This window comes from Notolepis coatsorum (assembly GCF_963971535.1).
Source record: "Notolepis coatsorum genome assembly, chromosome: 15".
Classification (NCBI taxonomy): domain Eukaryota; kingdom Metazoa; phylum Chordata; class Actinopteri; order Aulopiformes; family Paralepididae; genus Notolepis; species Notolepis coatsorum.
This window is the reverse complement of record NC_140179.1, coordinates 17,222,092-17,233,382: the sequence shown is the minus strand read 5'-3', so window position 1 is coordinate 17,233,382 and position 11,291 is coordinate 17,222,092. Positions and strand designations below refer to the sequence as shown.

Here is an 11,291-nt window from a genome sequence, read left to right as displayed (position 1 = left end):
TTGACACATCTCTGTAGTATGCTTTTAACCCTTTCACTGCCACGCGACAGAAGGTTAACCCTTTACTATCACACAACCGACGGCGATGCGCCATCATTAGCATCATTAGCTCCGCATCCGCCGAGCTAATGATGCTAATGATGGAGCATCGCCGTCGGTTGTGTGATAGTAAAGGGCTAACCTTCTGTGTATTGTCGCAGTGAAAGGGTTAACCGGCTGTCGTGTGGCAGTGAAAGGGTTAAGGCTTTAAGCCACCAATCAAATCAAATGTTTCTTGACATACCAGGATACTTTCTTTTTTCTTTTACTGTGGAAGATATACGTCTTTGTTGAATAAAACCGTGTAAATGTCCAACAGTGCATCTTTATTCTTTTTTAATCACTGCACAAACAGAAGTGAAATGAATCCTTTATTATTACAGTGTAGGGTTTGGTTTCATCGTCTCATGTACATCTGTGAGTCTTTTGATCTGGAGAGCAAACGCATGAGGATGACACACACGCTCAGATAGAGGGAAGTGGCTGAGATGGCAGGATGGAGGACGCCATTTTGATAAGCTGTTTAGCAATGGTGTGTGTGTGTGTGTGTGTGTGTATGTGTGTGTATATGTGTGTAACAGAGGGGGGAACTGCACTGCTCATCATTACAACATGCTCACTGCACAATATTTCAGCACCTGCACCCAACATACACACACACACACACACACACACACACACACACACACACACACACACACAATGTACATACACAAACAATCTGTAACCTTTGCCCTACCAACTCATACATGACTGACAATCAGGGATTAAAGACAGTAGAACAGAGAGAGAGGGGGAGAGAGGCAGAGAGAGAGACACAGGGAGAGAGAGGGAGGGAGACAGAGGGAGAGAGATAGACAGAGAGAGAGAGGAGAGAGAGAGACAGATAGAGAGGAGAGAGAGAGATGGACACAGAGAGAGAGAGATGGAGAGAGAGAGAGAGACAGAGAGAGACAGAGAGAGGGACATGCTGGACACTAGGTCACACCCAGGTGAGCGATGAGCTAGGCGCCACACACACACACACACACACGCACGCGTGCACGCACACACACTATGTTAGGCTGGTATCACAAATACTGTAGGCTCACAGCTTCACACAGACAAGAAGGGTTTTTGGTTGTCGACGGTTATACCTATTATCAAGTATTCTGTGTTTTTATACCTATTATCAAGGCGATTCTGTGTTTTTATACCTATTATCAAGTAGGTTCTGTGTTTTTATACCTATTCGATTCTGTGTTTTTATACCTATTATCAAGTCGATTCTGTGTTTTTATACCTATTATCAAGTAGATTCTGTGTTTTTAGGCAAAATGCCTGAGAAAAGAAGAAGAAAAACACGGAATGGGAAGTAACATCACAGCAAGACAAAGACACAAAGACAGCAGCTAAAGCTCCTTCCCTCCCACAGGAAACATGAACCTTGACCCTGAACATCATGACCCTGAACATCATGACCCCTGACACCAGGTTACTGCTACAGACATGCTCTACTGGGAGGAGGGGGGGGGGACTGGGTTGGCAGCGGGAAGGAAACCCGACACAGACTGTCCACAAGGGGGCGCCACTGATAAACAAGGAGACACAGTTGCTTGATTGGTTGATTATAGAATAGACGTCTATGTAGGGCCCATTTAATTAATGTCAGGTGTACATTTATGGGATTCAGAAAGCATGGCTGTGTATCAGAACATAAACAAAATGGCCTTTTCTGTGTTTGCATTTAGCAACTCAGGCGTTGTTGTGTGTTCCGAAGTTTTTACACTTTTTAAACGGAGGACATGTATCTGGCTTAACCTGCTCTCATACTGTACAATACAACCTGCTCTTATACTGTACAATACAATCTGCTCTTATACTGTACAATACAACCTGCTATTATACTGTACAATACAACCTGCTTTTATACTGTACAATACAACCTGCTCTTATACTGTACAATACAACCTGCTCTTATACTGTACAATACAACCTGCTATTATATTATACTGTACAATACAACCTGCTATTATATTATACTGTACAATACAACCTGATATTATATTATACTGTACAATACAACCTGCTATTATACTGTACAAGCAAGATGTTCCACACACACAAGTTGAGACATAGATACACATACATACACACACACACACACACACACACACACACACACACACATACAAACATATATACATACATTTACATTTACACACACACACATACATACACACACACACATACATACATACATACATTACATTTACACACACATACATACATAAATTACATACATACATACAAACATACATACATACACACATACACACAAACATACATACATACATACATACATACATACATACATACATACATACATACATACATACACACACACATACATACATACATACACACATACATACAAACAGACAGACAGATGTCAGCTATTTCTCCTTGGCTCCTTCCTGTTTGTATGAGTTGTATCCAGGCGGTTGGACGTATTCCTCTGTTTTGTCCCAGTCCGACACCCAACCAGCCCCGGCTCCGCCCCCTCCGGCTCCGCCCCCTCCGGCTTTCCCCCCATTGGCGTCGGCCACCGGTTGGCTCATCGCTCCGTACTGCCCGCCTCCGCGGTAAATCTCCTCCGTCTCATTGGCCAGCTCGTCCTCGTCGATGATGCCACACTTCTCCTCGCTGGTGTCCTCGATGTCCGCCCATGGCTGCTTCTCTCCGGAGGCGAAGAGACCTGGAGAGAGGGGAGGGGTGGTTAAGATCTGACCTGGGATCAGGTGAAGAGACCTGGAGAGAGGGGAGGGGTCGTTAGATCTGACCTGGGATCAGGTGAAGAGACCTGGAGAGAGGGGAGGTGTCGTTAAGATCTGACCTGGGATCAGGTGAAGAGACCTGGAGAGAGGGGAGGTGTCGTTAAGATCTGACCTGGGATCAGGTGAAGAGACCTGGAGAGAGGGGAGGTGTCGTTAAGATCTGACCTGGGATCAGGTGAAGAGACCTGGAGAGAGGGGAGGGGTCGTTAGATCTGACCTGGGATCAGGCGAAGAGACCTGGAGAGAGGGGAGGTGTCGTTAAGATCTGACCTGGGATCAGGTGAAGAGACTTGGGCCCTATTCCCCGTACCTGGTTCAACTAAGTCGATCATAAGTCCCATTATCCAGATTCAATTAACCCTGAATCCAGGCATTCCCTGTTCCTCGAACGCTGATTCAGTCTCGTTCATTCTAACCAGACTTGATACTCAAGATAATTGCGCGCGGCCGCCTCACCTGAAAAGACAGCAGGTGTCGATCGCAGAAATCCTGATTTTCTTTTTTTTTATCCACTTTTTCTCCCATTTTCTATTTTTCTCCCATCCCAATTTCGTATCATCCAATTCTACCCTCCCCTGTCTCGAACGCTGTTTCATGCCTCCCACAAGCCGGCTGCAATGTGGACTAAGTCATACATAGCACAAGTCCCCTCCGGTACTCAAGGTAGCAGCCGTCGCATCTTTTCACCTGTGCAGCGCGATCTTTCAGCGTCAGGGGTCTGCGCTTTGGAGGGACGCCGCCCCCGTCGCTTCCTGATTCTACTGCGCAGGCGCACCAACCGACCTGTAGGAGTCGCTGTCCACAACGTCCGATCCCCACCCATCAGTTTTCCCACCCTCTAATACTGCCAATTGTATTAGTACGGACGACCAGCCAAACTGAAAACAATGTGGAGAGCTGGGCTCGAACCCAGCGTCTCCAGCATTGGTGGTGAGTGCCTTGCCCACTGCACCACCTAGCCGCCCTAGAAATCCTGATTTTCTAACGGCATTGATTGATTGATTTAAAACTTTATTAACAAATTGCAGAATGGGTACAATACAGTACCGCTCAATAGCCTCGCCGACAACTAATGTTAACTAATGTTAAGTCCCTCATTACCCCAATCAATGAGATTATATTTCTTTAAATGTGCCTGCTGGCAGTAGGCTTAATGGAATGAATAATCGAATGAGATCTATTGCTAGCGAAAATAATTAGTTCAACTCTTTCAGAATAAGTAGATACAGCATTGGTGGTGAGTGCCTTGCCCACTGCACCACCTAGCCGCCCTAGAAATCCTGATTTTCTAACGGCATTGATTGATTGATTTAAAACTTTATTAACAAATTGCAGAATGGGTACAATACAGTACCGCTCAATAGCCTCGCCGACAACTAATGTTAACTAATGTTAAGTCCCTCATTACCCCAATCAATGAGATTATATTTCTTTAAATGTGCCTGCTGGCAGTAGGCTTAATGGAATGAATAATCGAATGAGATCTATTGCTAGCGAAAATAATTAGTTCAACTCTTTCAGAATAAGTAGATACAAACAAGCCCAAAGAGCATCTAATTGATACGAATTAATAGATACTTATGGGGATATCTGTACTGTATGCGCTCGGCTTAGGTAACATGTACTTTATATATAAATACATGGTTCCCAAAGTTTTCAAGGCGCGACCCCCGAAATAACGGTGTCAGAGACGCTTCAATTTATGCTTGAATGAAACACAATCCGGGCGCTCCGTTAAGCAAATACATCAACAGCGGAGAATATGAAACTAATCAGAGCCAAACGCCCGATAGGTTTCATTCATTAAAAATATCCCCGCAGGATTCACATTTGCAATGCTCCGCGTTATTAAAATAACCACTAGTGTGTGTGTATCGCGACTCCGAGCGCCATATATATGACGTGGATTATTTAGGTCAAAGTAAATCCATAGGCTGAATATGATTTATTATCAGCATTTTAGGTCTATTATTTTACATTTCAAAAGCCCCCTCTAGAAAAACGAACCACAAAAACATAATTCAGAATGGTATAATGGGATCTAGACTGTGAGAATTATTTCAGGAAGCTCTTTGCGAGGGTGTGGCCATGCAGGTTATCGAGCTAACTGAACTAAACCCTGCCCTCGACCAGGTTCAAACTTTTTGATCTGTTGCCATAGGGATTTAGACAATCCGACGTCGGGGAACGGAAAGGTCTAGTTTAAGTCAAGCTATGCTGAAAATGATCCGGCTAATTCAGTTAGCCAGGTACGAGGAACAGGGCCCTGGGGAGAGGGGAGGTGTCGTTACAGGGAGACGAGATCTGACCTGGGATCTGATCACAAGGTTTGACATGGTGGAATTGGTAGTGGGACCCAAAGTGCAGACAGGCAGTGAAGAAGCAGGCAGGACACGGCGGGTAGAGTTTCAACAAAGGAGCTTTACTTAAAGCAAGAACTAAGCACCAACAAACAAAACACTATAAACAATGAACTTCAACATGAAACAAAACATCTCAGTTAAAACGGGAAGGGGGAACAGTCTGACAAACTAAAGTGACACTAATACAAGACAAGACAAATACACTAACTAACCCACTGGAGACATAACACTAAACAAGAGAAGGGAATACAAAAGGCAATTATTTTATATAATACAACCTATTATATACATTTGATTTGGGAAATAGTAACGTGTCCAGGCGAGAAACGGCAACGCTTTTAGTGAAATTCACGTTTTGCTGCATATCGTCGTTTTCTGGGATTAGACAGGATCACTCGAACGTATGCATGAATAAATTTATTCTTTTTCACATATTGAACGATAGATAGTTGATGTCAAATGGGCCATAGTATTGTATCCATAGCTATAATATAGATAGATATAGCCCTGCAAACACTGCCACTTATTCCTATCTTTTAGAGCGTTGGCGTGGTAGGAACAAAAGATGCTCAAGTCAGTGGCGTCCAAAGAGTTAAGCTCCAACAGCCATCCCCTTTAAGCTCCAACAGCCATCCCCTTTAAGCTCCAACACCCATCCCCTTTAAGCTCCAACAGCCACCAGCCATCCCCTTTAAGCTCCAACAGCCATCCCCTTTAAGCTCCAACAGCCCCTTTTAGCTCCAACAGCCATCCCCTTTAAGCTCCAACAGCCATCCCCTTTAAGCTCCAACAGCCATCCCCTTTAAGCTCCAACAGCCCCTTTAAGCTCCAACAGCCACCAGCCATCCCCTTTAAGCTCCAACAGCCATCCCCTTTAAGCTCCAACAGCCCCCTTTAGCTCCAACAGCCATCCCCTTTAAGCTCCAACAGCCATCCCCTTTAAGCTCCAACAGCCCCCTTTAGCTCCAACAGCCATCCCCTTTAAGCTCCAACAGCCATCCCCTTTAAGCTCCAACAGCCATCCCCTTTAAGCTCCAACAGCCATCCCACGAGCAGACCATGGATCACATAGAGAACACATAGGTGGTGAACATACTTTTAGTCAGGGGAGTGTCATGGTTTCTCCATAGAGCTCTATTATACTTTTAGTCAGGGGAGTGTCATGGTTTCTCCATAGAGCTCTATTATACTTTAGTCAGGGGAGTGTTATGGTTTCTCCATAGAGCTCTATTATACTTTTAGTCAGGGGAGTGTCATGGTTTCTCCATAGAGCTCTATTATACTTTAAGTCAGGGGAGTGTCATGGTTTCTCCATAGAGCTCCATTATACTTTTAGTCAGGGGAGTGTCATGGTTTCTCCATAGAGCTCTATTATACTTTTAGTCAGGGGAGTGTCATGGTTTCTCCATAGAGCTCTATTATACTTTTAGTCAGGGGAGTGTCATGGTTTCTCCATAGAGCTCCATTATACTTTTAGTCAGGGGAGTGTCATGGTTTCTCCATAGAGCTCCATTATACTTTTAGTCAGAGGAGTGTCATGGTTTCTCCATAGATCTCTATTATACTTTTAGTCAGGGGAGTGTCATGGTTTCTCCATAAACACACAGAATGACTAAACACACAGATGGACTAAACACACAGATGGACTGAACACACAAAATGACTAAACACACAGAATGACTAAACACACAGAATGACTAAACACACAGAGGACTAAACACACAGAATGACTAAACACACAGAGGACTAAACACACAGAGGACTAAACACACAGAGGACTAAACACACAGATGACTAAACACACAGAGGACTAAACACACAGATGACTAAACACACAGAGGACTAAACACACAGAGGACTAAACACACAGAGGACTAAACACACAGAGGACTAAACACACAAAATGACTAAACACACAGAATGACTAAACACACAGAATGACTAAACACACAGAATGACTAAACACACAGAGGACTAAACACACAGAGGACTAAACACACAGAATGACTAAACACACAAAGGACTAAACACACAAAGGACTAAACACACAGAGGACTAAACACACAGCTCTGTCACGATAACCTTCCCAGTGTATAACTTGTGAAGAAGACCTACCGTAGAAGATCACTCCTCCATAATGAACCACCGAGGCGATGAGGAAGACGTACTGCCACTCGTCACGCGTCTGAGAGGAAGAGCATTTTAACAGATCATTGTTCTAGCATTGACCCCATCACGTCTACAGTAATAAGATGATGTTGTAACGGCATGCAGTGTACCTTGTGTTTTGTCATCGCCCCGACTATGAGAGGACACACCATTCCAGACAAGGTTCCCACTCCGTTTGAGATGCCCATCAGGATGCTGGCGTAGCGCGGGGCGATGTCCAGGTGGTTCACGTTGAACCCTGAGAGGAAACAAAGAAGAATGGAAACGGTACTGGTACCCTAACCCTAACCATAACCATAACCATAACCATAACCATAACCCTAATAATTCTAGAGGAACAGCTGTGTCAGAGAGAAACCACTTTGGAGAGAATAATATACTCTCTATTCTAATATATTGTAGTAGAATATACTCTACTCTAATATACTCCGTATCCGCTTCCATTCATGTGTGCTAAGCTAGGCTAGCTGGTCCGTATCAGCTTCCATTAATTTGTGCTAAGCTAGGCTAGCTGGTCCGTATCTGCTTCCATTCATTTGTGCTAAGCTAGGCTAGCTGGTCCGTATCCGCTTCCATTCATTTGTGCTAAGCTAGGCTAACATGCAGCCGGATAGCTTTCTACTGAACGCTATCAGAGGAAACTGGTCTCTATCTTCTTGTCTGACTCTGGAGAAGACGGTAAGGTGCAGTGTTCCTTTAACGCTAATGTTTACAGCAAAAGAGGAGGATAGACGCTTTGCATTGTGGGATAGATGGACAATTCCAGCTGAAATCAAACATGGGGGTAGCTGTACTTAGACGTAATACTGTTAATACAATTCTACATTTACCCCCTCCCCTTCACCCCCCCCCCCCTGACACCCCCCTGTCCCCCCTCCCCTGTCCCCCCCCTCCCCTGCCCCCCCCTCCCCTGTCCCCCCTCCCCTGCCCCCCTCCCCTGCCCCCCTCCCCTGTCCCTCCTCCCCTGCCCCCCCTCCCCTGTCCCCCCTCCCCTGACCCCCCTCCCCTGTCCCCCCTCCCCTGTCCCCCCTCCCCTGTCCCCCCTGCCCTGCCCCCCCCCTCCCCTGTCCCTCCTCCCCTGCCCCCCCTCCCCTGTCCCATCTCCCCTGACCCCCCTCCCCTGTCCCCCCTCCCCTGTCCCCCCTGCCCTGTCCCCCTTCCCCTGTCCCCCCTCCTCCCCTGACCACCCTCCCCTGCACCCCCTCCCCTGTACCTCCACCCCTGACGCCCCCTCCCCTGCACCCTGCCCCCCCTCCTCCCCTGACCACCCTCCCCTGCACCTCCACCCCTGACGCCCCCTCCCCTGCACCCCCTCCCCTGCACCCTCCCCTGCACCCCCTCCCCTGACGCCCCCTCCCCTGCACCCCCTCCCCTGCACCTCCACCCCTGACGCCCCCTCCCCTGCACCCTCCCCTGCACCTCCACCCCTGACGCCCCCTCCCCTGCACCCCCTCCCCTGCACCTCCGCCCCTGACGCCCCCTCCCCTGCACCCCCCCCTGCCCCTCCCCTCTTCATCATGTCTTACCTGAGATGGCAAATCCACTGAAGCCCACCGCGAGGACCAGGAAGGTGATGGCGACAGCCTTTGTGTGTGAGAATCCAACCACCAGCAGGAGAGTGGCTTCCATCCCAAACCCTGAAACATCCAGACGTGTTAACCCTTTCACTGCCACACGACAGCCGGTTAACCGTTTCACTGTGACAATACAGAAGGTTAGCCCTTTACTATCACACACACACACATCGGTTGTGTGATAGTAAAGGGTTAACCTTCTGTCGTGTGGCAGTGAAAGGGTTAATCCAACGACCAGCACTGGCAACAATCAAATACATCAATAAAACTCTAAAGAGTTTTGCACACATTAATTTGGTTACGACAGTTATTGAAAGTAAATGAGTTTGAATATGGCCATGAGGGATGTCATCGGGGACATTGGATACTTGGACATTGGGGATGACAGTGAGTGCTCAGGAGGTAGATCAGTCGTCTGGTAACCGGAAGGTTCCCGGTTTGATTTCCGCTCCTCCTGAGCAGCGTGTCGAAGTGTCCTTGAGCAAGACATTTAACCCCTAATTGCTCCCGATGAGCAGGTCGGCACCTTGCAGCCTCTGTTGTCGGTGTGTGAATGTGTGAGCGAATGTGAGGAACGAAATTGTAAAGCGCTTTGGATAAAAGCAATATATAAATGCACCATTTATTTTATTTATGTGTTGTGTTAATTACAGCTCAATGAAATGATAAGGTAACAGTCTCTATAAGACAAAGTATTGCTATTTCATTGACATAATTTCATGGAGCTGTAATGAACACAACACAAGGATTCAATGTCCCAGATGACAGTACAAAGTGTTCCTGTGAGAGTGTAGCTAGCTGTAGCTTTAGAGTGTGAGAGTGTAGCTAGCTGTAGCTTGAGAGTGTAGCTAGCTGTAGCTTGAGAGTGTAGCTTGAGAGTGTAGCTAGCTGTAGCTTGAGAGTGTAGCTTGAGAGTGTAGCTAGCTGTAGCTTGAGAGTGTAGCTAGCTGTAGCTTGAGAGTGTGAGAGTGTAGCTAGCTGTATCTTGAGAGTGTAGCTTGCTGTAGCTTGAGAGTGTAGCTAGCTGTAGCTTGAGAGTGTGAGAGTGTAGCTAGCTGTATCTTGAGAGTGTAGCTAGCTGTAGTTTGAGAGTGTGAGAGTGTATCTGTATCTTGAGAGTGTAGCTAGCTGTAGTTTGAGAGTGTGAGAGTGTAGCTAGCTGTAGTTTGAGAGTGTAGCTAGCTGTAGTTTGAGAGTGTGAGAGTGTAGCTTGCTGTAGTTTGAGAGTGTGAGAGTGTAGCTTGCTGTAGTTTGAGAGTGTGAGAGTATAGCTAGCTGTAGTTTGAGAGTGTGAGAGTGTAGCTAGCTGTAGTTTGAGAGTGTAGCTTGCTGTAGTTTGAGAGTGTGAGAGTGTAGCTTGCTGTAGTTTGAGAGTGTGAGAGTGTAGCTAGCTGTAGCTTTAAGGCTCTTGGAGACAGGGATTTGAAAACAATTTTGAAAACCAACCCAACATACAATATACACTCTCTCTCTCTCTCTCTCCCCCCTCTCTCTCTCTCAATTAAATTCAAATGGGCTTTATTGACATGGGAAACATACGTTTACATTCTCTCTCTCTCTCTCTCTCTGTCTCTCTCTCCGTCTATCTCTCTCTCTCTCTCTCGCCTCACACAGACACACTCCCTTTTCATCTATGATCCCCCCCCCCCTGGTACCCCCCCCCCAGCTCCTCACCTCCACAGTTCATGAGCTTCCTGACGTTGGTCGTGGTCATTATGTTATGGATTCTGAGATAGTCAGCCAGCTGGCCACCAATGGGCACTATGATGGTCATCACCAGGTGGGGCAAGGCTGATACCATGCCCACCTGAGAGAGAGAGAGAGAGAGAGAGAGAGAGAGAGAGAGAGAGAGAGAGAGAGAGAGAGAGAGAGAGAGAGGAGTGAGAGGGATATAGAGAGAGAGGAGTGAGAGAGAGAGGGGGATATAGAGAGAGGAATGAGAGAGAGGGATAGAGAGAGAGGAATGAGAGAGAGGGATAGAGAGAGAGAGAGAGGGGGGGGGGAGAGAGAGGAGTGTGAGAGAGAGACAGAGAGAGGGAAGAGAAACAGAGAGAGAGAGAGATAGCTTTAAACATTGTATGGCATAATATTGACTAGTACAGATCTCTCTCTCTCTCTCTCTCTCTCTCTCTCTCTCTCTCTCTCTCTCTCTCTCTCTCTCTCTCTCTCTCTCTCTCTCCCGGGAATAAAATAAATCACTGCAGTATTTATGTGGTAAATCTATAGTGTGTCTGAAAAAACTGAAATACTCTGATTCCACAAAATCAATCTCTCCTTCATTGCCTCCAGAGCTTCACCACAGTCTCACCAGGAAAGGTAAATCAAGTATT

At 46.5% G+C, this 11,291-nt stretch overlaps 1 protein-coding gene across 1 annotated transcript in view; it reads right to left on the bottom strand.

The window, feature by feature from the left end:
• Positions 1-2,474: 2,474 nt before the first annotated feature.
• slc17a7a (solute carrier family 17 member 7a) overlaps positions 2,475-11,291 on the bottom strand; it is a gene marked incomplete at both ends in the record, with an annotated part of 91,937 nt that continues 83,120 nt past the window's right edge. Inside the window, 5 exons of the mRNA XM_084330911.1 lie at positions 2,475-2,776; positions 7,334-7,403; positions 7,498-7,625; positions 8,914-9,024; positions 10,636-10,768. Of these exons, the coding sequence (XP_084187037.1) occupies positions 2,475-2,776; positions 7,334-7,403; positions 7,498-7,625; positions 8,914-9,024; positions 10,636-10,768 (744 nt within the window). The remainder of the gene's footprint in view (positions 2,777-7,333; positions 7,404-7,497; positions 7,626-8,913; positions 9,025-10,635; positions 10,769-11,291) is intronic.